The sequence below is a fragment of the Phoca vitulina genome, unplaced genomic scaffold (genome assembly GCF_004348235.1).
Source record: "Phoca vitulina isolate PV1807 unplaced genomic scaffold, GSC_HSeal_1.0 scaffold8, whole genome shotgun sequence".
Lineage (NCBI taxonomy): Eukaryota > Metazoa > Chordata > Mammalia > Carnivora > Phocidae > Phoca > Phoca vitulina.
In genome coordinates, this window is record NW_022589711.1 from 43,663,006 (window position 1) to 43,690,895 (window position 27,890).

Sequence of the window (27,890 nt, forward strand, 5' to 3'; positions counted from 1 at the left end):
AGGGGCCCAGAAAGCAGCTAGCCTGGTGGGGCCGCCCCCCCCCCCCGGGAGGATTTGTGCAGGGGTGCACCGCAGGAGTCTGCAGTTTGGCACACACAATAGGGATTGACTGCTTTTCCATGAGGGTACACTGAAGAGTGGGGGCCCTGATCTTCAGCTCTGGGGCTGGAGTTTGGGGTGCCACCATTTTTTTTTCACCCTCTAAAGCAGCATGAAAAGCCTGAAAGGAACAAAAGCCACATAAAGCAACCCAAAGCAGCTTACACTGAGCCCGGCCCCATGGCAAGGGGCGGTGCAACTCTGCCCAGGCAAAGACACCTGAGAATCAGTGCAAAAGGCCCTTCCCCCAGAGGGCCAGCAGGAACATCAGGCTAAAACCAAGTTTACGAATCACACAGAAACTGAAAAACTCCTGCACTGGGGGAAAACAGTATATAGAACTCAAGGTTTTTTCCTCACAATTCTTTAGTCTTTCAGTTTAAAATTTTCTTTTTCTTTTTCCCTTTTCAACTAGCTTATTTTATCAACTCTCTTTAAATCTTTTTTTAATTTTCATTTTTACATTTACATTTTACAGATATATTCTTCATTTTTTACTTCCTTTTACTATATTCAATTTTATTTTAGTATATATATATATATATATATATATGTTTTTATTTACAATTTTGGGATCAAGTGTCTTCTAACAAACAGACCAAAATACACCCAGGACCAAATGTATCACCCTGTACTGTCTACCTGTTTGATTATACTCTCTCTTTTTCTGCCCCCTCTTTTTTTTTCTTTTTTGGTTTCTGATCTCTTCTGATTTGCCTAGTGTATATTTCGCTGGGGTCATGATTGATATTTTTATTTTTTATTTCTTTTTTGTTCTCTTGTTCATCTATTCTTCTCTGGACAAAAATACCAGAAGGAAAAACTGCCAGAAAAAAGAACAAGAGGAAGTAATCACTGCCACAGGCTTTATAAATATGGATATTAGCAAGATGTCAGAGCTAGAATTCAGAACAATTATAAAGATACCAGCTGGGCTTGAAAAAAGCATAGAAGACACTAGAGAATCCCTTTCTGGAAAAATAAAAGAAATAAGATCTAATCAGGTTGAAATAAAAAACTGTATTGATGAGATACAATCAACAATGGAGGCTCTTATTGCTAGGATAAATGAGGCAGAAGAGAGAATAAGTGATAGAGAAGATAAGATTATGGAGAATAAAAAAACCAAAAGTGAGATAAACAATTACTGGACCATGAGGGGAGGCTTTGAGAGATCAGCAATACCATAAAGCAAAACAATATTAAAATTATTGGGGTTCTAGAGGAAGAAGAAAGAGACAAAGGGGCAGAAGGTATATTGGAGCAAACTATAGTGGAGAACGTCCCTAATCTGGGGAAAGAAACAGGTATCCAAGTCCAAGAGGCACAGAGAACCCCCCTCAAAATCAATAAAAATAGGTCAACACCCTGACATATAATAGTGAAACTTGCAAATCTCAGAGACAAAGAGAAAATCCTGAAAGCATTTCGGGACAAGGGGTCCATAATCTACAGGGGTAGGAACATTAGACTGGCAGCAGACCTATCCACAGAGACCTGGCAGGCCAGAAAGGACTGGCATGATATATTCAGGGTGCTAAATGATATAGCAGCAGAAGAATACTTTATACAGATACTTATACAGCCAAGAATACTTTATACAGATAGGATGTCATTCAAAATAGGAGATAAAAAGCTTCCAGGACAAATGGAAACTAAAAGAATTTGTGATCACTAAACCAGTCCTCTAAGAAATATTACAAGGGATCCTTTAAGCGAAGAGAGAGCCCAAAAGTAACACAGACCAGAAAGGAACAGAGACAATATACAGAAACAGTGACTTTATAGGTAATACAATGGCACTAAATTCGTATCTTTCAACAGGTACTCTGAATGTAAATGTAAATAGTTCAATCAAAAGACACAGGGTATCAGATTGGATAAAAAAGCAAGACCCATCCATATGCTATCTACAAGAGACTCATTTTAGACCCAAAGACACCTCCAGATTTAAAGTGAGGGGGTGGAAAACCATTTATCATGCTAATGGACATCAAAAGAAAGCTGGGGTGGCAATCCTTATATCAGACAAATTAGATTTTAAACTGAAGACTGTAATAGATGAGGAAGGACACTCATTGTAATTAAAGGGACTATCCAACAAGAAGATCTAACAATTGTAAATATTTATACCCCTAACATGGGAGTAGCCAATTATAAGCCAATTAATAACAAAATTGAAGAAACACATCATCAATAATACAATAATAGTAGGGGACTTTAACACCCCACTCACTGCAATGGACAGATCATCTAAGCAGAAGACCAACAAGGAAATAGGGCTTTGAATGACACACTGGACCAGATGGACTTCACAGATATATTCAGAACATTTTATCCTAAAGCAGCAGAATACACATTCTTCTTGAGTGCACATGGAACATTCTCCACAATAGATTACATACTGCGTCACAAATCAGATTTCAACCAGTAGCAGAAGACTGGGATCATTCCTTGCATATTTTCAGACCACAATGCTTTGAAACTGGAACTCAATCACAAGAAGAAATTTGGAAAGAACTCAAATACATGGAGGCTAAAGAGCATCCTACTAAAGAATGAATGGGTCAACCAGAAAATTCAAGAAGAATTAAAAAAAATTCATGGAAACAAATGAAAACGAAAACACAACTATTCAAAACCTCTGGGATGCAGCAAAGGTGGTCTTAAGAGGAAAGTATACAGCAATACAAGCCTTTCTCAAGAAACAAGGAAGGTCTCAAATACACAACCTAACCTTACACCTAAAGGAGCTGGGGAAAGAACAGCAAATAAAGCCTAAACCCAGCAGGAGAAGAGAAATAATAAAGATTAGAGAAGAAATCAATGAAATACAAACCAGAAGAACAGTAGAACTGATCAACAAAACTAGGAGCTGGTTCTTTGAAAGAATTAATAAGACTGATAAAACGCTGGCCAGACTTAAAAAGAAAAGAGAAAGGACCCAAATAAATAAAATCATGAATGAAAGAGGAGAGATCACAACCAACACCAGAGAAATACAAACAATTATAAGTGCAACTATATGCCAACAAATTAGGCAACCTGGAAGAAATGGATGCATTCCTAGAGATGTATAAACTACCAAAACTGAACCAGAAAGAAATAGAAAACCTGAACAGACCTATAACAAGCAAGGAAATTGAAGCAGTAATAAAAATTTCCCAACAAACAAGAGTCCGGGGCCAGATGGCTTCCCAGGGGAATCCTACCAAACATTTAAAGAACTAATACCTATTCTTCTGAAACTGTTTCAAAAAACAGAAATGGAAGGAAAACTTCAAACTCGTTCTATGAGGCCAGCATTACCTTGATCCCCAAACCAAAAACCCCACCAAAAAGGAGAATTTCAGACCAATATCCCATTTGAACATGGATGCAAAAATTCTCACCAAATTTCTAGACAACAGGATCCAACAGTACATTAAAAGGATTATTCACCACGACCAAGTGGGATTTATTTAGTCCTGGGCTGCAAGGGTGGTTCAACATCCACAAATCAATGTGATACACTACATAAATAAAAGAAAGAACAAGAACCACATGATCCTCTCAATAGATGCAGAAAAAGCATTTGACAAAGTACAGCATACTTTCTTGATGAAAACTCTTCGCAATGTAGGGATAGAGGGAACATACCTCAATATCATAAAAGCCATCTATGAAAAGCCCACAGTGAATATCATTCTCAATGGAGAAAAACTGAGAGCTTTTCCCCTAAGGTCAGGAACATGGCAGGGATGTTCACTATCACCACTGCTGTTCAACATGGTACTAGAAGTCCTAGCCTCAGCAATCAGACAACAAAAAGAAATAAAGGCATCTGAATTGGCAAAGAAGTCAAACTGTCACTCTACGCAGACGACATGATACTCTGTGGAAAACCCAAAAGACTACACCCCAAAATTGCTAGAACTCATACAGGAATTCAACAAAGTGGGAGAATATAAAATCAATGCACAGAAATCAGTTGCATTTCTATACACTAACAATGAGACAGAAGAAACAGAAATTAAGGAATGAATCCCATTTACAATTGCACACAAAACCATTAAGATACCTAGGAATAAACTTAACCAAAGAGGTAAAGCATCTGTACTCTAAAAACTACAGAACCCTTATGACAGAAATTGAGGAAGACACAAAGAAATGGAAAAACATTCCATGCTCATGGATTGGAAGAACAAATATTGTTAAAATATCTATGCTACCCAGAGCAATCTACACATTCAATGCAATTCCTATCAAAATACCATCGACATTTTTCACAGAGCTGGAACAAATAATCCTAAAATTTGTATGGAACCAGAAAAGACCCCAAATAGCCAGGGGAATGTTGAAAAAGAAAACCAAACCTGGTGGTATCACAACACTGGACTTCAAGTTAAATTACAAAGCTGTAATCATTAAGACAATACAGTACTGGCACAAAAACAGACACACAGATCAACAGAACAGAATGGAGGACCCAGAAATGGACCCTCAACTCTATGGTCAACTAATCTTCAACAAAGCAGGAAGGAATATCCAATGGAAAAAGGACAGTCCCTTGAATAAATGGGTGTTGGGAAAATTGGAGAGCCACATGTAGAAGAATGAAACTGGACCATTTTCTTACAGCATACACAAAGATAAACTCAAAATGGATGAAAGACCTAAATGTGAGACAGGAATCCATCAAAATCCTAAAAAACACAGGCAGCAACTTTTTCAACCTCAGCTGCAGCAACTTCTTGCTAAACACGTCTCCAAAGGCAAGGAAAACTAAAGCAAAAATGAACTATTGGAACTTAATCAAGTTAAAAGCTTCTGCACAGCAAAGGAAACAGTCACCAAAACTAAAAGGCAACCGACGGAATGGGAGAAGATATTTGCAAATGACATATCAGATAAAGGGCTATTATCCAAGATCTAAAATTAACAAGTCAGGAAATGACAGATGTTGAGGATGCAGAGAAAGGGGAACCCTCCTACATTGTTGGTGGGAATGCAAGCTGGTGCAACCACTCTGGAAAACAGTATGGAGTTCCTCAAAAAGTTGAAAATAGAGCTACCCTACAACCCAGCAATTGCACTACTGGGTATTTACCCCAGAGATACAAATGTAGTGTTCTGAAGGAGCACCTGCACCCCAATGTTTATAGCAGCAATGTCCACTATAGCCAAACTATGGAAAGAGCCCAGATGTCCATAGAAAGTTGAATGGATAAAGATGATGTGGCATATATATATATATATGTGTATACACACACACACACACACACACACACACACACACACACACACACAAAATGGAATATTACTCAGCCATCAAAAAAATGAAATCTTGCCATTTGCAACGATGTGGGTGGAACTAGAGGGTATTATGCTAAGCGAAATAAGTCAATCAGAGAAAGACAATTATTATATGATCTCACTGGTATGTGGAATTTGAGAAACAAGACAGAGGATCATAGGGGAAGGGAGGGAAAACTGAATGGGAAGTCATCAGAGAGGGAGACAAACCATGAAAGACTCTTAACTATAGGATACAAACTGAGGGTTGCTGGAGGGGAGTTGGGTGGGGGGATGGGGTAACTGGGTGATGGGCATTAAAGACGGCACGTGATGTGATGAGCACTGGGTGTTATATATGCAACTGATGAATTATTGAACTGTATATCTGAAACTAATGATGTACTATATGTTGGTTAATTGAATTTAAATTAAAAAAAGATAAAATAAAATATATAATTTAAAAATCATAGTAGGGGGACAGTTAGAAGAAACAAAGCAACATGGGGAGAGACAGGCTGGTACCACAGCTACAAGAAAAAAGAATTACCAGAGGAAGAACCAAGAAATAAGAAAAGAATCAAGATGAACAAGTTATTTGAGAAGAATGAGAAAGCTCCTAAAATAAGCTTTCTAAAATAAACTTTGAGAAGTTAAATAAAGCTATTAATCAGGGAAAGTAATTTCTTCTGAGCATTAGACCCAGAATGGAAAGACTAATCAGGGTACTAGGAAACTAACCAGTGACCCCAGTGTTGTGCCTACAGAATCAATTACAACCTTATTTCCCAAGAACTAAAAACACTGAGATAAGAATACTAGTGAATGAGCATTAAGGAGGGCGCATGATGTGATGAGCACTGGGTGTTATATGCAACTGATGAATTATTGAACTCTACATCTGAAACTAATGATGTACTATATGTTGGCTAATTGAATTTAAATTAAAAAAAAGAATACTAGTGAATCAAAGAGTAAAACAAGGTATAATTAAAAAAATAAAAATTAATAGATTTCTTATGCAGAGTTAAGTCTAGGCCAATTGCAGTATGCACATGGGATAATGCCAGCCTCCATGTATTCTATACCAAACTCCAAAAAACTGAAGATTCTTGTTCACTAAATGGCTGACTGCTTGTGAATATTTGGGATTTAACCATATAGGAAATTAATGAAAATGAGTATTGGGACAATACTCTATTTCTCAAAAGGCACCAATTTCCTTACTCCTAACCCCGACCTTAAATTATTTTGCTGTGGCAGTCATAAACCTAGAAAGCACCCCTTACAGGGACCCCAAGGCAATCTAGTTGATTCAGTTACAATGCATGAAACTTTAATCTGCTACTGTGGGGCCATATGAGGACACAGAATATTCTGTGTCAAGTCACTGAATTAAAGAATTCAGAGCTGGCAGAAACCTTACACACCACCTAGTTTAATCTTCTAACCAAAGATGAAATCCCTCCATAAAGTATGTGCCTCTCCTATCCAAATGCCTCACTGCGGTATTTACTTATCCTGTTAGCCTTTTTTAATTCTCTGAAAGTCTAGGTCACATTTCATTTCTACATTTTCTGTTGGCCTTTTATTCTCTCTGTGTGTGACCCAGAGCCCGGCTAGACTGCAAGCTCGATAAGAAAGGACAGCATTTAGTGCTGTACTACTGTAGCTTCATAAATTTTTGTGATTAGTGAATATCTGCTATCATGGGAGGCATTTCCACTCAGAAAATGTGTAGTGTCTCCCATTACCATACCTTGGAGAGTTGCTCCTCTGACTGAGGTTCTGTAGGCAGAACAGTCCCTCCTTGTGCCTTCATTTCTTCTATGTGTTTATTCAAAGAAGTTAATTTGGCCTTAGCATGAAGTTTTAGTTTTTTTATTTTGTTATCAGCAGCTTTTCTTTCTTCCTGTCAGAGAACAATGACGGTAAATAGATAAATGTTTATTCATCACGTGCCTAATACATAACAAAAGTTAATTCTCAGGAGGCATCATCTTACAGTATTAGGAAAATAAGAATCACACTCTCCAATAATCTAAGTGAAAAGAAAAATCTAAGTGAATATTGTGTCCATCTTTTATCAAATGCTTGGCAAGAAAGGAGAAAAACCCTGGTACCTGTAGAACTTCATCTTTTTGCTGCAATTGAATGTCCTTCTCTCTAATGATTTCTTTTAGCTCCACCACCAACTGCTCAGCATAAGCCAGGCGCTCCAGTACATCCTCTTGTGTCCTATCGTTAAATTCCATGTCAGATTCTTGGGGTAATGCCTAGTATTTAGACAAAAAGTTACCAATGCATCAGGGGAAAAATACTAGTGTCCAAAAAAGAGTTTCTTCATTCCAACTTCATCTTATCTTTTGCCCATCTCATTTCCATTCTTAATTATTATTGGATCAGAGTTGGAAAGATTTCTTATCATCATAGCCATTAAAATATATTGAGTATTTTGGAAATGTTAAGCATTTCACAAACAAAACATTATCTCACTTATGATATTATCCTAATTTTACCAAAGAGAAAAATAAAAGGAAGCAAAGATAACAAACTATTAAGTGGAAGAGCCCAAAATTTAAATTTAAGACAGCAGTTGAATAAAATTCTCTTAACCACTAGGCAATACTGCTTGTCTTTCAGAAAACTAAAGGACTTCTTTTGATTCCCCATGTGGCTATCAAAAAATACAATATAAACTATAAGAGAAATGTAAATAAATTTATAATAGCAAACATATTTTCAAACCTGAAAGGTGCCCCAGTTCTGCCACTTACCATTCAATCCTTTCCTAGGGAACAGGATATACACCTGAGGAGAAGGTAAAACAATCTACCACTAAACAAGGCTCAAGGGACAAATGAAAAAGATCTTTCCAATCTCATCCAGGACTTGATTCCCGTCACTGTGGCTCATACGCTACAAACTTACAGGAGAAGGATCATTTATAAAGTATCAATATTTTTCTTAATCCCCTCTTCCACCTAGCAAAATGGAGGCTGCTCAAAACCTTCTATCTTAAACTCTTTCCCTCAGAAGAACATGAAATATATGTCTCATCAGTTTAATTCAGAATAGAGCTACTCACAGGGTCTAGGGAAGCCCTCATATTTTGATCAGTGTCATCTCCTGATAATTCATGCAAAACCACATTTGCTAATCCTGACAATCGGCTCAGCATTTCTGCAAGAAAAGAAAACATAACAATCAGTAAAATGGATACAGGCTTCCCTTGTACTGGTAACTATATCATCTATAAGTGAAATAAACTGTACAGGTGATATATATTAGACACAGACAATAGCATGACGATATCTTTAAAAATACATTTGAGTATGTACAGTGTAGTCACACAATGTTCTTTTCAGTGGCAACTGCACTGCACTTCAATTACCACCACTAATATTTTCTAAATAAAATATATAATTGTTTAGTGGCAAATAATATTTTTAAAGTTATCTTTAATCCCTTTTCTTTCATCATAACTTCATTTACAAACATGAACTTCTAACATTCCTTCTCCAGCCAGAATGTTATTCTCTTCTACTTTGCCAAATAAACCCATGATGCAGCAAAATTTTTCTTTTTATGCAGCCCCATGAACCCCATTCTTTCAGGAGGGTTTCCTGATAAACCATGTGGTTTTGCTAAAATTTAAATATGATATTTGTTCAAATGTACAGCATTAAATTCACATATTAGAAAAGAAGGAAAAGGGATTTACCTCCGCAACCTATGCTGCTTCTGTATGAAGTCAGAAAAAGAGCTAATTAAAACAAATATAAGCAGACAAAAAAGAAATTAAAATTAGAGGAGAAACTAATAAAATTGAAAACAAAAATAGAGAAAATCAGTAAAACCAAAAGTTGGTTCTTAGAGAATGGGTTCAATCTTAAACGACCTATCAAAAAACACTAATAAATGTGCAAAGAATAAAGAGAAATAAATCCAAATGTATCACTAAAGAAAATCAGCAAACCATAAGAGAAAGACAAGAAAGGGTAAGAGAAAAGCTCCAGAAACATCCACAAAACAAGTAATAAAATGGCAATAAATACATATCTGTCAACAATTATTCTGAATGTAAATGGACTAAACTTAGCTCCAACCAAAAGACACAAGGTGCAGAATGGATAAAATAAATAAATAAAACCCATCTATATGCTGCCAACAAGAGACTCACTTCAGACCTAAGGACACATGCAGGTTGAAAGTGAGGGAATGAAGAAATATTTATCATGCAAATGGATGTCAAAAGAAATCTGGAGTGGAAATAGTTATATCAGGCAAAGTGGACTTTAAAACAAAGACTATATATAGCAAGAGACAATGAATGACAGGATATAATAATAAAGGAGACAATCCAACAAGAAGACATAACAATTGTAAATATTTATGCACCCACCTAGCAGCATCCAAATACATAAAACAATTAATAACAAACATAAAGGAACTAATCCATAATAATACAATAGCAGGGGACTTCAACAACCCATCAATGGACAGATTATCTAAACAGAAAACCAACAAGGAAACAATGGCTTTAAATGACACACTGTAACAGTGTGTGTGTAAATGGATGATGGGCATTAAGGAGGGCACTTGTATGTTATATGCAAGTGATGAATCACTAAATTCTAACCCTGAAACTAACACTGCACTATACATTAACTGACTTGAATTTAAATAAAATCTTGAAAGGAAAAAAAAATCTTGAAAAGAAACAAACGAACTGGACCACCTTCTTACACCATACAAAAAAATAAATTTAAAGTGGAATAAAGACTTAAATGTGAGACCTGAAACCATAAAAATCCTAGAATAGAACACAGGCAGTAACCTCTCTGACATTGGCCGTAGCAACTTTTTTCTAGCTACATCTCCTGAGAAAAGGGAAAACAAGCAAAAATAAACAATTGGGACTACATCAAAATAAAAAATTTCTGTACAGCAAACAAACATCAACAAAACTAAATGGCAACTTGCAGAATGGGAGAAGATACTTGCAAATGACATATCCAATAAAGGGTTAGTATCCAAAATGTATAAAGAACTTACAAAATTCAACACCCAAAAACCAAATAATCTGATTAAAAAATGGGCAGAAGACATGAAGAGACATTTCTCCAAAGAAGACATACAGATGGCCAACAGACACATGAAAAGATGCTCATCATTACTTACCATAAAGAAAATGCAAATCAAAACCATAATGAGATATCACTTGTCAGAATAGTTAAAATCAACAACACAAGAAACAACAGTTGTTGGCAAGGATGTGGAGAAAAAGGAACCTTCTTGCACTGTTGATGGAATACTAACTGATGCAGCCACTCTGGAAAACAGTATAGAGTTTCCTCAAAAAGTTAAAAATAGAACTACCCTACAATCCAGCAATTGTACTACTAGGTATTTACCCAAAGGATATAAAAACACTAATTCAAAGGGATTCATGTACCCCTTTGTTTATTTACAATAGCCAAGATATGAAAGCAGCCCAAGTGTCCATCAATTGATAAATGGATAAAGAAGATGTGGTATATATATACAATAGAATATTATTCAGTCATAAAAAAAGAATGGAATCTTGCCATTTGCAATGACATGGATGGAGCTAGGGAGTATAATGCTAAGTGAAGTAAGTTAGTCAGAGAAAGACAAATACCATATGATACCACTCATATGTAGAATTTAAGAAACAAAACAAATGACCAAAGAGGAGAAAAAGAGAGAGAGACAAAGAAACAGACTCTTAATCATAGAGAACAAACTGATGGTTACCAGAGGCGAGGTGGGGGAGAGGGGGTGATGGTTAATTAGGTGATGGGATTAAGGAGTACACTTGTCATAAGTACTGGGTGATGTAAGGAATTGCTTAATCCCTATATTGTACACCTGAAACTAATATAACACTACATGTTAACTAAGTGGAATTAAAATATAAACTTTTTAAAAATTGGTTTTTTGAAAAGATAAAAAAAAATTGATAAAGCTCTAGTCAGGCTGACCAAGAAAAAAAAGAGAAGACACAAACTATCAATACCAATTATGAGAAAGGAGACATCGCTATCGATCTAACATACATTAAAATATAACATACATTAAAATATTGTAACACTACAAATAACTCTATGCTCATAAATTCATCAACACAGAAAAAATGGGACAATTCCTTAAAAGATACAAGCTAACAAAACTCATTATAGAAGAAAAAGACAACCTAAATACACACACACATATACACATACTCACACATCCCTTATTTTTTACTTATTTATTCATTCAGATCAGTGTCAATGGCTAGTCCATAAACTCTTTGAAAGTGAAATTATTAATACTTTGTTAGGAAAAATCAAAACAGAACTGTACTGTGCATAGCACTAGCATAAGTAATTATGCTAAATTTTATGTTTAATGATAAAATGTTATTTGGCCTTTAAAAGCCTCAGTAGGGAGAAATGTAAGAGCTCTTGTACAAAATAAGCACTTGAAGGGGCGCCTGGGTGGCTCAGTTGGTTAAGTAACTGCTTTCGGCTCAGGTCATGATCCTGGAGTCCCTGGATCGAGTCCTGCATCGGGCTCCCTGCTCGGCAGGGAGTCTGCTTCTCCCTCTGACCCTCCCCCCTCTCATGTGCTCTCTCTCATTCTCTCTCTCTCAAATAAATAAATAAAAATCTTTAAAAAAAAAAAATAAGCACTTGAATAACACCAATTTCTGCTAAAGTTTTCTTCTACTCTGAGTAGTAATAATGTTTAGGGCAATCGTGGTCCTTAATTAAGAAAGAAGTGGTGAGGAGTTTGTTTCTATAACAGGTTATCTTGGATAACCTAACTAGCATATAACATTTAGAAAAGATGTGTGAAACAGGAAAGGAAAAAGAAAACCACTCCTCGAAGGGCAACATACGGCCATGTATTAGTATATATAACTACTAGAAAGACAACATAGGATCACATTTAAGTATATAGGACCATATATAACCACTCATTCAAGCTGTGAAATTCATAACTATAGTCAGTTTAAAAAAAAAAATCACAACTCACCATTACATAGACTAAACTTTCTTTTCAACTCTAGAGATTGAATTTTCTATAATAATCATTAATGAAGGAAACGAACACCAAAACTAAAGAGTCTTCATTAGGCATAGAGAGTTGCATTAATCAAAGAAAGTCATAGCAGAACCTAATTTATCAAGATTCACTTTATCTTCAGATTTTTCAGACTACATTAGGAACAAGCACACACAACACATATCAACCAACTGATGGGACTCTGAGAAGATGGCAGTAGGAGACATCACTGATTGTGGATCTTCCTGAATTCCCACATAAAAACTGACAAAGCAACTAGGTAACAAAACTAAAAACCTATATACAGCCTTTACAAAAAAACAAAAACTATGTGACAAAGTTTTCCACAAACTCTAAAATAAACATGGATATAGACAACCCACCAACAGCCACAAGATCTGCATGTCGTTGCTGTCCATGTGGGAAGAGGGAAGTGAAGCGGGGGTGGGCAGAATGTTCCACCCCTACTATGCCATTTTGGCATAAAGATTATCTTGAGCTAAAGGCACTTGAAAAACCGCAGGTACAAGAAGGATGCTCTGACCTCCCCTTTTTCTTCCTGAAAGCAAGATATAAAACCCCGTGTGGAAGATGTCCTCCCTATATTAGGAGGAAAGTAACATTCTTATCTCCAGGAATGGGGAGTTGAGGCCAAAAGGAATTTGTACAAACAAATCTTGTATGTGAATCCTTATCTTCCTAGTCACTTCTCCATGATTAACTATCCCTTTGCCTTGTATCATTATCACAATTTACTGCTCTCTGTCCAACTCAATATTTAAGTGTTCTACTCTGATTCTTTTGGTCTTCATTTCTTTATGAGGGCTCCAGTGTCACTTAAAATTTATACTAAATAAATCTGTATGCTTTCCCTGTTAATCTGTCCTATGTAAATGTAATTCTCAGGCCCAGTAAAAACCTTAAGGGGATAGAGGTAAAATAATGCTCCCCTACAGAAGCTATAAGAATGCGACAAACAGGATACCAAGAGAACCACAAAAGAGCTAGTGGGTATTCACTGGAAAATGTGCTGAGCCAATTAAAGAACAGCAACTGAAAAAGGAAGGTATATCCTTACTCCAGTAGCACCTAAGTGCAAGGAACCTGCAAGGTCTGAAAAGGCTAAAGAGTCTGGGCCCCATGAACACTCAAAACTAAAGAGTCGGGGGTCTCTTTCAGAACAGGGCCTCTACTGAGAGTAGAATCAAGATTCATCAAGTCAGAGTCAACAGAGAACAAAGGAAGACCCAGATAAAGAATGAGCTGGAGATAGTGGAAAAAGAGTCTGGAAATCTCAGAAATCCAATGGCCATATTTTGAACCAACACTGGAAAACAATGTAAGAGGGAGCTCTGCAAAGTTAGAAAAGCTACCCAAAATAAATCTCCTTCTAAAAATTCAGCAACATTAACATAAAAATGAGCACCTGAAAAGTTACACAATTTCCATACAAAGTTATTATAAGAAAAAGAGCAAAATAATATCCATACAGAAAATGGAAGCATGTCAAAGAGCCATGCTCAAAATAACTCAGAACTACAACCTACTAAATCAACCAAAAGGACTAAAAGGCATTAAAAATTATATAAGACATGAAAAGCCATACATCAGAAGTTGAAAAACCCAGGAAGACAGCAAGAGAAGAAAGGAACAAAGGAACCACAAAATAGTCAGAAACCTATTAACAAAATGGCAATAGTAAGTCCTTCAATAACTACTTTAAATTTAAATGTATTAAATTATCTAATCAAAAGACATGGAGTGGCTGAATTGATTTAAAAAACAATATCCAGGCACCTGGGTGGCTCAGTTAAGTGTCTCCCTTCAGCTCAGGTCATGATCTCAGGGTCCTGGGATCAAGCCCCACATCGGGCTCCCTGCTCACTGGGGAGCCTGCTTCTCCCTCTCCCTCTACTGCTGCCCCTGCTAGTGCTCTCTCTCACTCACTCTCTCTCAGATAAATAAAGAAAATCTTTAAAATAAATAAACAAACAATATCCAACTATATGCCCACTACAAGAGACTCACTTTGGTCCTAAGGTTACAGACAGGCTGAAAGTGAAGGGATGGAAAAATATATCCCATGCAAATGGTAACCAAAAGAAAGCAAGGGTAACTATATTTTTAAAAGACAAAATAGACTTTTAGTCAAAAACTGTCATGAGAGGGAGAGAAGTTTTTTAGAATAGTTTGGGAAGGATTGGCATTAATTCTTCTTTAAACATTTTTTAGAATTCACTTAGTGAAGCCATCAAGTTCTGGGCATTTCTTTATTGAGAGGCTTTTGGTTACTGATTCAATCTCTTTATGTTATTGGTTTGTTCAGGTGTTCTGTTTCTTGTGATTCAGTCTTGGTAGGTTGTATGTTTCTAGGAATTCATCCATTTCTTGCATATAATTATTCATGGTTGTCTCTTATGATTCCTTGTATTTCTGCGTTATCAGTGTAGTGTCTCCTTCATCATTTATAATTTTACTCATTGAATCTTCTCTCTTTTCTTAGTCTAGCTAAAGGTTTGTCAATTTTATCTTTTCAAAAACCAGTTTTGTTGAAAAAGTTTTATTTGTCTTTTCTATTATTTTTCTAATCTCCATCTCCTTTATTTCTGCTCTGATATTTGTTATTTCCTTCCTTCTGCTTTCACCTTAGTTTGTTCTTTTCCCGGTTACTTGAGGTGTCAAGACAGGTTATTTATTTAAGATCTTTCATTTTTCTTAATGTAGGAGTCTATCTCCATAAATTTCCCTCTTAAAACTGCTTTTGCTGCATCTCATTAACTTTCCATAAGTATGTCATATTTTCATTTGTCTCAATATAATTTTTTATTTCTTTTTTGGCTTTTTTCTTTGACTCATTGGTTCAGGAGCATGTTGTTTAATTTCCACATATTTGTGAATTTTCCAGTTTACTTCTTGGTGTTTTTTTTTTTTTTGCATATTAATAGTAATTTTATTTCTTCTTTTATGTTCTTTTCTTTTTTTGAGATGTAAAAAAATTTAATTCCAGTTAACAATCATACAGTGTTGTATTAGTTTCAGGTGTACAATATGGTGATTCAACAATTCCATATATCACCCAGAACTTGATGGCTTCACTAAAGTGAATTCTAAAAAATGTTTAAAGAAGAATTAATGCCAATCCTTCTCAAAACTATTCTAAAAAAAACTGAAGAAGAGGAAACACTTTCAAAGTCATTTTATGAGGACAGCATCACCTGAATACTGAATCCAGAGAAGGACACTACAATAAAATTATACGCCAGTATCCCTGATAAAATAGATCCAAAAATCCTCAACAAAATACTAGCATACCCAATTCAACATCACATGAAAAGAATCATACACCATGTCAAGTAGGATGTATTCCTAAGATGCAAGGATGGTTCAACATCCACAAATCAATAAATGTGATGCACTACATTAAGAGAACGAAGGATAAATGTCACATGATCATCTCAACAGATGGAGAAAAAGCATTTTAAAAATTCAACATCCTTGCATGATAAAAACTGTCAACCAATTAGGTACAGAAGGAATGTACCTCAATACAATCAAGACCATATACAACAAGCCCAAAATTAACATCATATTCAATGGCAAAAAAGCTAAAAGCTTTTCCTCTAAAATCAGATATAAGGATGCCCATTCTTACCACTTCTATTCAATGTAGTACTAGAAGTCCTAGCCAGATCAATTAGGCAAGGAAATGAAATAAAAGGCATCCAAATCGAAAAGAAGTAGAATGTTCTCTGTTTGCAGAAAACATGATCTTACATATAGGAAACCCTAAAGACTCCACCAAAGAATTATTACAGCTAGGGGTGTCTGGATGGCTCAGTTGGATGAGTGTCCAACTCTTGATTTCGGCTCACGTCATGTTCTCAGGGGTGTGGTATCAAGGCCCGCGTCAGGCTCTGCGCTCAGCATGGAGTCTGCTTGAGTTTCTCTCCCTCTGCCCCTCCCCTTGCTTATCCCTTTTCTCTCTCTCTTTCTCTCAAATCAATAAATCTTCTTTAAAAATTATTACAACTAAAAAATGAATTCAATAAAGTTGCAGGACATAAAATCAATATACAAAAATTATTGTTTCTGGGGCGCTGGGTGGCTCAGTCATTAAGCGTCTGCCTTCGGCTCAGGTCATGATCCCAGGGTCCTGGGATTGAGCCCCACATCGGGCTCCCTGCTCAGCGGGAAGCCTGCTTCTCCCTCTCCCACTCCCCCTGCTTGTGTTCCTTCTCTCACTGTGTCTCTCTCTGTCAAATAAATAAAAAAACTCCTTAAAAAAAATCACTGTTTCTATATACTAACAACAAACTATCCCTCCCAAATTAAGAAAACAATCCCACTTATAACAGCATTTAAAAAAATAAAGTACTTAGGAATACATTTAACTAAGGAGGTAAAAGATCTGTACACTGAAAATTGTAACACATTGATAAAAGGAATTCGGAAAAAACATACAAATGGAAAGATATCCATGTTCACAGATTTGAAGAACATTATTAAAAGTCCATACCACTCAAAGCAATCTACAGATTCAATGCAATCCTATCAAAATTCCAAAGCCTCGGAGAGAGGAAAAGATGGTGGAGGAGTAGGGGACCCTATTCCAACCGGTCCCCGGAATTGAGCTGGATATCTACCAGACCACTCTGAACACCCACAAAATCAGCCTCAGATGTAAGAAGATAGATCTGGACCTCTACAAACAGAATATCGCAGGCAGTTGGTTTCGAGGTATGAAGCAGGGAGCCGTGATTTCGTGGGCAGATATCGGAGGAGAAACGGAACGGGGAGGGAGCTGCCATAAGCACTGGTGCTGGGAAGGTGAAATAACACAGGAGCGCAAAAACCTCCCATCCCGGGGACGGGGCACAGACTCGCAGACTGGTAGCAATGGGGAAAGGACTTTAGGGCAGCCCCCTGGACTGAAACCTGGAGTGGCGGGGCCACGCGTGCAAACTGGGGGTGGCTGGCGGATTTAGAAGCACAAAGGGCAGAGACATGCCCCAACCTGGAGGCGAGGACTGGGAGTGCTGCTGAGGGGCACAGACCCAGGACTGCAGTTTATAGCAGCACAGATAGAAACGGAGATAGTGTGGCCTGGAGAGCTCACTGAAGAACAGACTGCGATCTCTCTACTCTGAGGCAGAGGGTTGGAAACAATCTCTTCTGCTCTGACTCTCAGAAGAGACTCGGAAAGCCGCCAGGGAAAGCCACCAGAGAACAAAAGCCCCCAAAAAACTGGTTTTCACTGAGCCCATCACCTGCCACAGGGGGCAGGGCAATTCTGCCCAAACAGTGTTGCCTGAGTAAGAGTGTGGCAGGCCTCTCCCCCAGAAGACAGGCTGGGAAAACAAGAGGCCAGCAACCCTAAGGTCCCTATAAAACAGGTGCAAAAAAAAAAACAGGTGCATTTTGCTTGGGCTGTGGTCAATAATTTGGACTCTGTACATTCCCTCAACCACTCCTCAAAAGAATGACTAGGAGGAGGAACCCCCAAAATAGGAGACTCAGAGATTGTGACTTCTGCCACAGATTTACAAATGGATTCAGATATAACAAAGATGTCAGAGATGGAATTCAGGGTAGCAATTGTGAAGACAATAGCTAGAATGGAGAAATCAATTAATGCCAACATAGTCTCTAAGGGCAGAAATGAAAGCTGAACTGGCAGAACTTAAAAATGCTTTCATTGAGATCCAATCTTATCTAGATAATCTAACAGCTAGGGTAAGCAAGGCAGAAGAATGAATTAGTGATCTAGAAGACCAATTAATAGACAAGAAGGAAAAAGAGGTGGCCAGGGAAAACAACCCAAAGTCCATGAAAATAGAATCAGAGAAGTGACACAGTGAAATGTTCTAATGTCAGAATTATTGGGATCCCTGAGGGGGTGGAGAGAGAGAGAGGACTAGAAGATATATTTGAGCAAATCGTGGCTGAGAACGTCCCTAATCTGGGGGATGAAACACTCATATCCTAGAGGCAGAGAGGACCCCCTCCCAGGATCAAGGAAAACAGGACAACACCCCGGCATGTAATAGTAAAACTTGCAAATCTTAGAACCAAGGAAACCATCTTAAGGGCAGTTAGGGGGAAGAGATTCCTTACGTACAGAGGGAGGAACATTAGAATAACATCAGACATATCGACAGAGGCCTGGCAAGCCAGAAAGGGCTGGCAAGACATCCTGGGGTACTAAACGAGAAGAACATGCAGCCAAGAATACTTTATCTGGCAAGGCTGTCATTTAGAATGGATGGAGAGATGCAGAGCTCCCAAGACCGGCAGAAACTGAAAGAATATGTGACCACTAAGCCGGCCCTCCAAGAAATATTAAGGGGGCAGGGGGGTCCTATAAGAGGAGAAAGACCCCAAGAGTGATATAGAACAGAAATATAGAGAGGCAATCTATAGAAACAAGGTCTTCAACATGATGACAATAAATTCATATCTTTCAATAATCACTCTCAACGTGAATGGCCTAAATGCTCCCATAAAACGGCACAGGGTTGCAGACTGGACAAAAAGACAGGACCATCCATATGCTGTCTACAAGAGACTCATTTTGAACCTAAAGATATAGCCAGATTGAAAGTGAAGTGATGGAGATCCATCTTCCATGCCAACGGACCTCAAAAGAAAGCTGGGGTAGCAATTCTTATATCAGACAAATTAGATTTTAAGCTAAAGACTGTAGTTAGAGACACAGGAGGACACTATATCATTCTTAAAGAGTCTATCCAACAAGAAGATCTAACAATTGTAAACATCTACGCCCCCAACATGGGAGCAGACATCTGCATAAGCCAACTGTTAACCAAAATAGTCATATTGATAACAATACATTAATTGTAGGAGACCTCAGTACTCCTCTCTCAGCAACAGACAGATCATCTAAGCAGAAAATCAACAAAGAAACGAGCTTTGAATGACACACTGGACCAGATGGACCTCATAGATCTATATAGAACATTCCACCCTAAAACAACAGAATACTCATTTTTCTCGAGCACACATGGAACTTTCTCCAGAATAGACCACATACTGGGTCACAAATCAGATCTCAACTGATACCAAAAGACTGAGATAATTCCCTGCATATTCTCAGACCACAATGCTTTAAAACTGGAACTCAATCACAAGAAAAAATTTGGAAGAAATTCAAACACTTGGAAGCTAAAGACCACTCTGCTCAAGAGTGTTTGGGTCAACCAAGAAATCAAAGAAGAACTTAAACAATTCATGGAAACCAATGAGAATGAAAACACATCAGCCCAAAACCTACTGGATATTGCAAAAGCGATTCTAAGGGGGTAATACATAGCCATTCAAGCCTCACTCAAAAAAATAGAAAAATTCCGAATTCACCAATTAACTTTACACCTTAAAGAACTAGAGAAAAAGCAACAAATGATGCCTAAGCCATGCATTAGAAGAGAAATAGTTAAGAATAGAGCAGAGATCAATGAATTGGAAACCAGAAACTAGAAGCTGTTCTTTGAAAGAATTAATACGATTGACAAACCACTGGCCAGACTTACCCAAAAGAAAAGAGAAAGGACCCAAATTAATAAAATTACGAATGAAAGGGGAGAGATTACGACTAACACCAAGGAAATAGAAACAGTTATTAGAAATTACTATCAACAACTATATGCCAATAAATTAAGCAACCTGGAAGAAATGACTGTCTTCCTGGAAACCTATAAACTGCCAAGACTGAAACAGGAAGAAACTGACAACCTGAATAGGCCAGTAACCAGAAACGAGATTGAAGCAGTGATCAAAAACCTCCCAAAAACACAAGAGTCCAGGGCCTGATGGATTCCCTGGGGAATTCTACCAAACATTCAAAGAAGAAATAATACCTATTCTACTGAAGTGTTTCAAAAAATAGAAAGAGAAGGAAAGCTTCCAGACTCATCTTATGAGGCCAGCATTACCTTAATCCCCAAACCAGGCTAAGACCCATCAAAAAGGAGAATTTCAGACTGATATCCCTGATGAATATGGATTCAAAAATTCTCAACAAAATCCTAACAGGATCCAACAATACATTAAAAGGATCACCCATCACGACCAAGTGGGATTTATCCCCAGGATGCAAGGATGGTTCAATATTCGCAAATCATTCAATGTGACAGAACACATTAATAAGAGGAGAGAGAAGAACCATATGGTCCTCTCAATTGATGCACAAAAAGCATTTGACAAAATACAGCATTCTTTCCTGATTAAAACTCTTCAGAGTATAGGGATAGAGGGAACATTTCTCAAGTTCATAAAATCCATCTATGAAAAACCCACAGCGAATGTCATCCTCAATGGGGAAAAGATGAGAGCCTTTCCCTTAAGATCGGGAACACGACAACGATGCCCATTCTTGCCACTATTGTTCAACATAGTACCAGAAGTCCTAGCAACAGCAATCAGACAACAAAAAGAAATAAAAGGTATTCAAATTTGCAAAGAAGAAGTCAAACTCTCTCTCTTCACAGATGACATGATACTTTATGTGGAAAATCCAAAAGACTCCACCCCCAAATTACTAGATCTCATACAGCAATTCAGTAATGTGGCAGGATACAAAACCAATGCACAGAAATCAGTTGCTTTCTCATACACTAACAATGCAACTGTAGAAAGAGAAATTAGAGAAACGATTCCATTTACAATAGCACCAAAAACCATAAGATACCTCGGAATAAACCTAACCAAAGAGGTAAAGGATCTATACTCTAGGAACTACAGAACACTCATGAAAGAAATTGAAGAAGACACAAAAAGATGGAAAAACATTCCATGCTCATGGATTGGAAGAATAAACATTGTTAAAATGTCTATGCTACCTAGAGCAATCTATACCTTCAATGCCATCCCGATCAAAATTCCAATGACATTTTTCGAAGGGCTGGAACAAACAATCCTAAAATTTATATGGAATCAGAAAAGACTCCAAATTGCCAAGGAAATGTTGAAAAAGAAAAACAAAGCTGGGGGCATCACATTGCCCGATTCCAAGCTATATTACAAAGCAGTGAGCACCAAGACAGCATGATACTGACACAAAAACAGACATATAGACCAATGGAACAAAATAAAGAGCCCAGATATAGACCCTCAATTTTATGGTCAAATAATCTTTGACAAAGCAGGAAAAAACATGCAATGGAAAAAAGACAGTCTCTTCAATAAATGGTGCTGGGAAAATTGGACAGCCACATGCAGAAGAATGAAACTCAACCATTCTCTAACACCATACACAAAGATAAACTCAAAATGGATGAAAGACCTCAATGTGTGACAGGAATCCATCAAAATCCTAGAGGAGAACATAGGCAGTAACCTCCCTGACATCGGCCACAGCAACTTCTTTCAAGATACATCTCCAAAGCCTAGTGAAACAAAAGCAAAAATGAACTTTTGGGACTTCATCAAGATAAAAAGATTCTACACAGCAAAGGAAACAGTCAACAAAGAGGCACCTACAGAACGGGAGAAGATATCTGCAAATGACACTACAGACAAAGGGCTGGTATCCAAGATCTATAAAGAAATTCTCAAACTCAGCACCCAAAAAAACAAATAATCAAGTCATAAAATAGGCAGAAGACATGAACAGACACTTCTCCAAAGAAGACATACAAATGGCTAACAGACACATCAAAAAATGTTCATTATCATTAGCCATCAGGGAAATTCAAATCAAAACCACATTGAGATATCACCTTACACCAGTTAGAATGGCAAAAATGGACAGGGAAAGAAACAACAAATGTTGGAGAGGTTGTGGAGAAAGGGGAACCCTCTTACACTGTTGGTGGGAATGCAAGTTGGTATAGCCACTTTGGAAAACAGTGTGGAGGTTCCTCAAAAAATTAAAAATAGAGCTACCCTATGACCCAGCAATTGCACTACTGGGTATTTACCCCAAAGACACAGATGTAGTGAAAAGAAGGGCCATACGCACCCCAATGTTCATAGCAACAATGTCCACAATAGCCAAACTGTAGAAAGAGCCCAGATGCCCTTCAACAGATGAATGGATAAAGAAGATGTGGTCCATATATACAATGGAATATTAGTCAGCCATCAGAAAGGATGAATACCCAACTTTTACCTCAACATGGATGGGACTGGAGGAGATTATGCTAAGTGAAATAAGTCAAGCAGAGGAAGTCAATTATCATATGGTTTCACTTATTTGTGGAACATAAGGAATAGCATGGAGGACATTAGGAAAAAGAAGGGAAAAAGGAGGGGGGTGGGAATTGGAGGGGGAGACGAACCATGAGAGACTATGGACTCTGAGAAACAAACTGAGGGTTTTAGAGGGGAGAGGGGTGAGAGGATGGCTGAGCCCGGTGATGGGTATTAAGGAGGGCACGTACTGCATGGAGCACTGGGTGTTATACAAAAACAATGAATCATGGATCACTACATCAAAAACTAATGATGTATTGTATGGTGACTAACATAATAAAATAAAATTAAATTTAAAAAAAATTCCAAAGCCTTTTTTTTCCACAAAAATTTTTTAAAAATCTAAATCATATGGAACCACAAAAGACCCAGAATGGACAAAGCAATCTTGAGCAAGAAACAAAGCTGGAGGCATCACACTTTTGATTTCAAAATATACCATAGCTAGATGTGTGATGGGTATTAAGGAGGGCACTTGTTATGATGAGCACTGGGTATTGTATGTAAGTGATGAACCACTGAATTCTACTCTAGAAACTAATATTGCACTGTATGTTAACTACCTAGAACTTAAATTTAGAAAAAAATTTTAAATAAATAAAATGAAATGGGGAAAAATACATACCATAAAGCTACGGCAATCAAAACATTAAGATATTTGCATAAAACAGTCATACAGACCAATGGAACAGTATAAAGAGCCCAGAAATAAATCCATACATTTACAGCCAATTGATCAAAAAAGGTGCCAAGAATACAAAATGGGGAAAGGATAGTCCCTTTAATAAATGGTGCTGAGGAAATCGGTATCCACATGCAAAAGAATGAAACTGGATCCTTATCTCACACCACATAAAAAAAATCAACTCAAACTGTATTAAAGACTTGAATGCAAGATCTGAAACTGTAAAACTAGTAGAAGAAAGCATAGGGGGAAAGCTTCTTGACATTGGTCTTGACATAATTTCTTGGATACAACCTCAAAAGTACACATAACAAAAGCAAAAAAAGACAAATGAGATTGCATCAAACTAAAAAGCTGCACAGCAAAGGAAAGAGAATAAAGGGACAACCTACAGAATGGGAGAAAATATTTGCAAATATCTAATAAAGGATTAATATTCAAAATATGAGAAACTCAAAACAACTCAATAGCAAGAAAATCTTATTTTAAAATGACCAAAGGAACTGGACAGACATTTCTCCAAAGAAGACATATAAATGGCCAAAACGTATGTGAAAAAATGCTCAACACCAAAAATCATCAGGGAAACACAAATCAAAACCACAATATCACATCATACCTGTTAGAATGGCTATTATCAAAAAGACAACCAGTAATAAGCACTGGCCAGAATATGGAGAAAAGGAACCCTTGTACACTGTTGGTGGGAATATAAATTGATACAGGTATTAAAGAAAACAGTCTGAGGTTCCTCAAAAAATTAAAAATAGAACTACCATATGATCCAGCAATCCCACTTTTGGGTATATATCCAAAGGAAATGAAAGCAGTATCTTAAAGAGATATCTGCAATTTCATGTTCATTGCAGCATTACTCACAATAGCTAAAATATAGAATCATCTAAGTGTCCATTGATAGATGAACAGATAAAGAAAATATATTGTACATACACAATGGAATATCATTCAGCCCTAAAGAAATAATGAAATCCTGTCATTTATGAGAACATGGATGAACCTGGAGGACATTATGCTAAGTGAAATAAATGCCAGATACAGAAAGACAAATACTGCACGATCTCACTTATGCTGGAATCTGAAAAAGTCAAACTTGTAGAAGCAGACAGTAAAATGGTGGTTGCCAGGGAAAAGTGGGTAAGGGAAATAAAAAGATGTTTGTCAAAGGATACAAACTTTCAGTTATGCAGGAAGAATAAATTCTGGGGATCTGATATATAGCATAGTGACTACAGTTAATAACGCTGCATTAGATACCTGAAATTTGCTAAGAGAGTACATCTTAAATGTTCTCACCACACACATAAAAGGGCAATTATGTGAGGTGATGGGCATTTTCCATTTTTTAAATAGCTTGTCTGAGATAATCATTTAACAAGTATATGTATAGTGAAACACTATATTGTACACCTTAAATATATACATTTTTGTCAATTATACCTCAATAAAGCTCAAAACAATGACAGTATCTGCTTCCATATTAAAACATTCTTAACAAAAATTAATAGCTAACTATAAATTTTATATACCATCTAACAGTAGGTATATGATAGATATGTATCATATTTACTTACACACTTTGCTGAACACATACATATGTTTTCTTTGATTTGAAACAAAACAAATTTATCAATTTACCTCCCACAGTAGAAAAACCCAGAAATGAAGAGGAAATTCAAGAAGTAATGAAAAGTTTAAAAAATCATTTTGGAAATGAAGATGAAACTAAAAATTAAAAAAAAAAACAGGAAAATGAATAGTCATAATAAATCATGCCTTAAGAAAAATAGAAAGTTAAGATAAAGGATAATTTTACAAATCAAAAAGGAATTACCTATAAGCTAAACATGCAACTACCTTATGACCCAACAATTTTATCTCAGAGAAATGAAATCTTAAATTCACACAATAACCTATACATAAGTGCTCATAGCAGCTTCGGTTGTAAGAACCCAAAACTGTAATCAGCAAAGAAGTCCTTCAACAAGAAAATGGTTAAACAAACTGTGGTACATACATACCACAGAATACTACACAGCAATAAAAAGGAATAAACAACTGATACACCCAATAACTTAGATGAGTCTCCAATTATGCTGAATAAAAAAAAAAGAAAGCCAATTTTCTATAAGTTACATACTACATAGTCCTATACCTATATAATATTTTTGGAATCACAAAATTTTAGAAATGGAAGACAGATTAGTGGTTGCCAGTGCTTAGGGAGGGGTTGGAGGTAGGAGGGTAGAAGGTGGCTAAAGTTATAAAAAAGCAACACAAGGGGTCTTTGTGGTGTTGGAACTGTTCCATATCTTAACTGTGGTGGTAGATACATGAACGTACACAAGTAATAAAATTATACAGAACTTACATACACACACACACACACACACAGACAAGTATACAAATAAAACTGGGAATATATTGATGTTAGTATCCTCATTGTGATATTATTCAATAGTTTTCTAAAATGTTAACCGTTGAGGGAAACAAAACAAACTGTACAAGGGATCTCTGTTTTATTTTATTACAACTGCATATGACTCTATAATCATCTCAATTTCTAAAAAGAAAGAGAAAGATAATGAAATGAACTAAATACAATGCGATGTCCTACAATTTGATCCTGGAATAGTTAATGGAGAAACTAATGGAATTTGAAGAAAATATGGAGTTTAGCTATGAATCAATACTGGTTTCTTAGTTTTGACAAATGCACTTTGCTAATGTAATATGTTAACATTAGGGAATACTGGGTCAGGAGTATACTGAACTCTAAACTATCTTTGCATATTTTCTATAGTAAACCTAAAATTATTCTTAATAATTTATTATTTTTTAATTTTTAAAGTCAGGCCATAAAAAAGGAATCAGGAGAAAGTGATAAAGATTGATGATAATCAATGTGACAGTCAAATTCCCTGAAGAAAACCAAAGCAAAGTTACAGAAAAAAACACAAAAAAACAAAATTGAATACTTAACTGAAATTTTAAATTCCTGAAGTTTGAAGCTACATATTGAAAAAGCCCAGCATGTAGCAGAGTATCAACCTAGAATGATCAACAAGACATTCCTGTAAAATTAATGGACTTAAAAATAATCCTTTGAGATTTAGGCCAAAAGATCATGTGTAAAATTAAAAAGAAAGAAAGAAAGAAAGAAAAGACTACTCTCAGACTTTTCAACAGCAATGTTTTTGCCAGAAAAAAACTGGAGTTACAGATTTGAGATATTCAAGGAAAGAAAATGTGAGCCAAGTATTTTATTTTCAGCAAAAATGACCTTCAGATATAAAAAGCACAGAGAGAATGTTAAAAGCAAGCAAGATAATTCATGAACAATTTTCCCATGAGCTTTTCCTAAGGCATCTATTAAAAAGAAAGCTTGAGACAACCAAAATGACTAAAGAAACATCATCATGGGGCACCTGGGTGTCTCAGTCAGTTAAGCATCTGCCTTTGGGGCAGGTCATGATCCCAGGGTTCTGGGATAGAACCCTGCATCAGACTCCCTGCTCAGCGGGGCATCTGCTTCTCCCTCACCCTCTCCTTCTGTTTGCGCTCTCTTGCTCTCATGCTCTCTCTCTCTCTCTTCCAAATAAATAAATAAATCTTCAAAAAAAAAAAAAAGAAACATCATCATAAAGACTGGTGGTAAGCACTAAGTATAGTTACTTGTAGAACTAAGACTGGGATGGAGAGAACATAATATTTAATGATTATATGCTCTGACAATACACAGGGCTACTATAAAGAAAAACTGGGAAGAATGTGAATAGCATATGAAAAAAAACCTTTTAGAACTGTTTTCAATAACCAAAATTAGTGGTGGTTGTATCAGTACTGTTATTCCTTGACAATTTGTATGTGTCATGTGGAATTAAGGTAAATGAGCAATTAATGGGCATAGTAATTCTATCAGATCAGATTTTCAGTATGAAAAAAGGAAATACAGGTATAAAACAGAAGAAATTAAGAACCTAAAGATAAAAACTGATCTTGAATTTGAGTTGAAAGTATCAGTATGAACTTACACGGTATTTTTACTTTAGTACATCTATTTTCCTAGCTCTGTCCACTGAAAAGGCTTAAAAATAATGACAAACTAAGAAGCCATGAACATCTCTAGTGCTAGATTGGGGTCTTGCAATACTATTTCCCATTAAAAAAAATTTTTAAATGGCAGAGCTTCTTAGAGAAATGGCTAATTCCAGTTCTGAAGTAGGAAATGTATAAAATGAGCCTGAAACATCTTGTCATACAAAATAGCAAGGAAGCTATCAAAAATTAACTAGAGTCATGTCAAGAGACCTGGGAGCCAAATTGGGTTGGTTCTCACAATTCAAAGGAATAAGTGAGTTTCTAAGAGGAATATGAATTGCAATATATTGAAACCCATGAAAAATATTTAAATCCACAAGTTCATAATATTAAACTAGTCATCATCTAAACTAAGTATCTTGAAAACTAGCCAAGTAAAGGATTTATCTGGTCTTTTCTATTTGAACTTTACCATTCAGGAACCAAATAA

At 36.5% G+C, this 27,890-nt stretch overlaps 1 protein-coding gene across 3 annotated transcripts in view; it reads right to left on the bottom strand.

Annotated features, from left to right (window-relative positions):
* The window catches only part of GOLGB1 (golgin B1), a 98,859-nt gene that overhangs the window by 64,596 nt on the left and 6,373 nt on the right, over positions 1–27,890 (bottom strand). For all 3 annotated transcript variants that reach the window (XM_032406654.1, XM_032406653.1, XM_032406652.1), the window contains exons 2-4: positions 8,462–8,556; positions 7,497–7,649; positions 7,133–7,285 (exon numbers count right to left, since the gene is read on the bottom strand). In XM_032406654.1, the coding sequence (XP_032262545.1) occupies positions 7,133–7,285; positions 7,497–7,649; positions 8,462–8,554 (399 nt within the window). In that variant the 5' untranslated portion in view covers positions 8,555–8,556. The remainder of the gene's footprint in view (positions 1–7,132; positions 7,286–7,496; positions 7,650–8,461; positions 8,557–27,890) is intronic.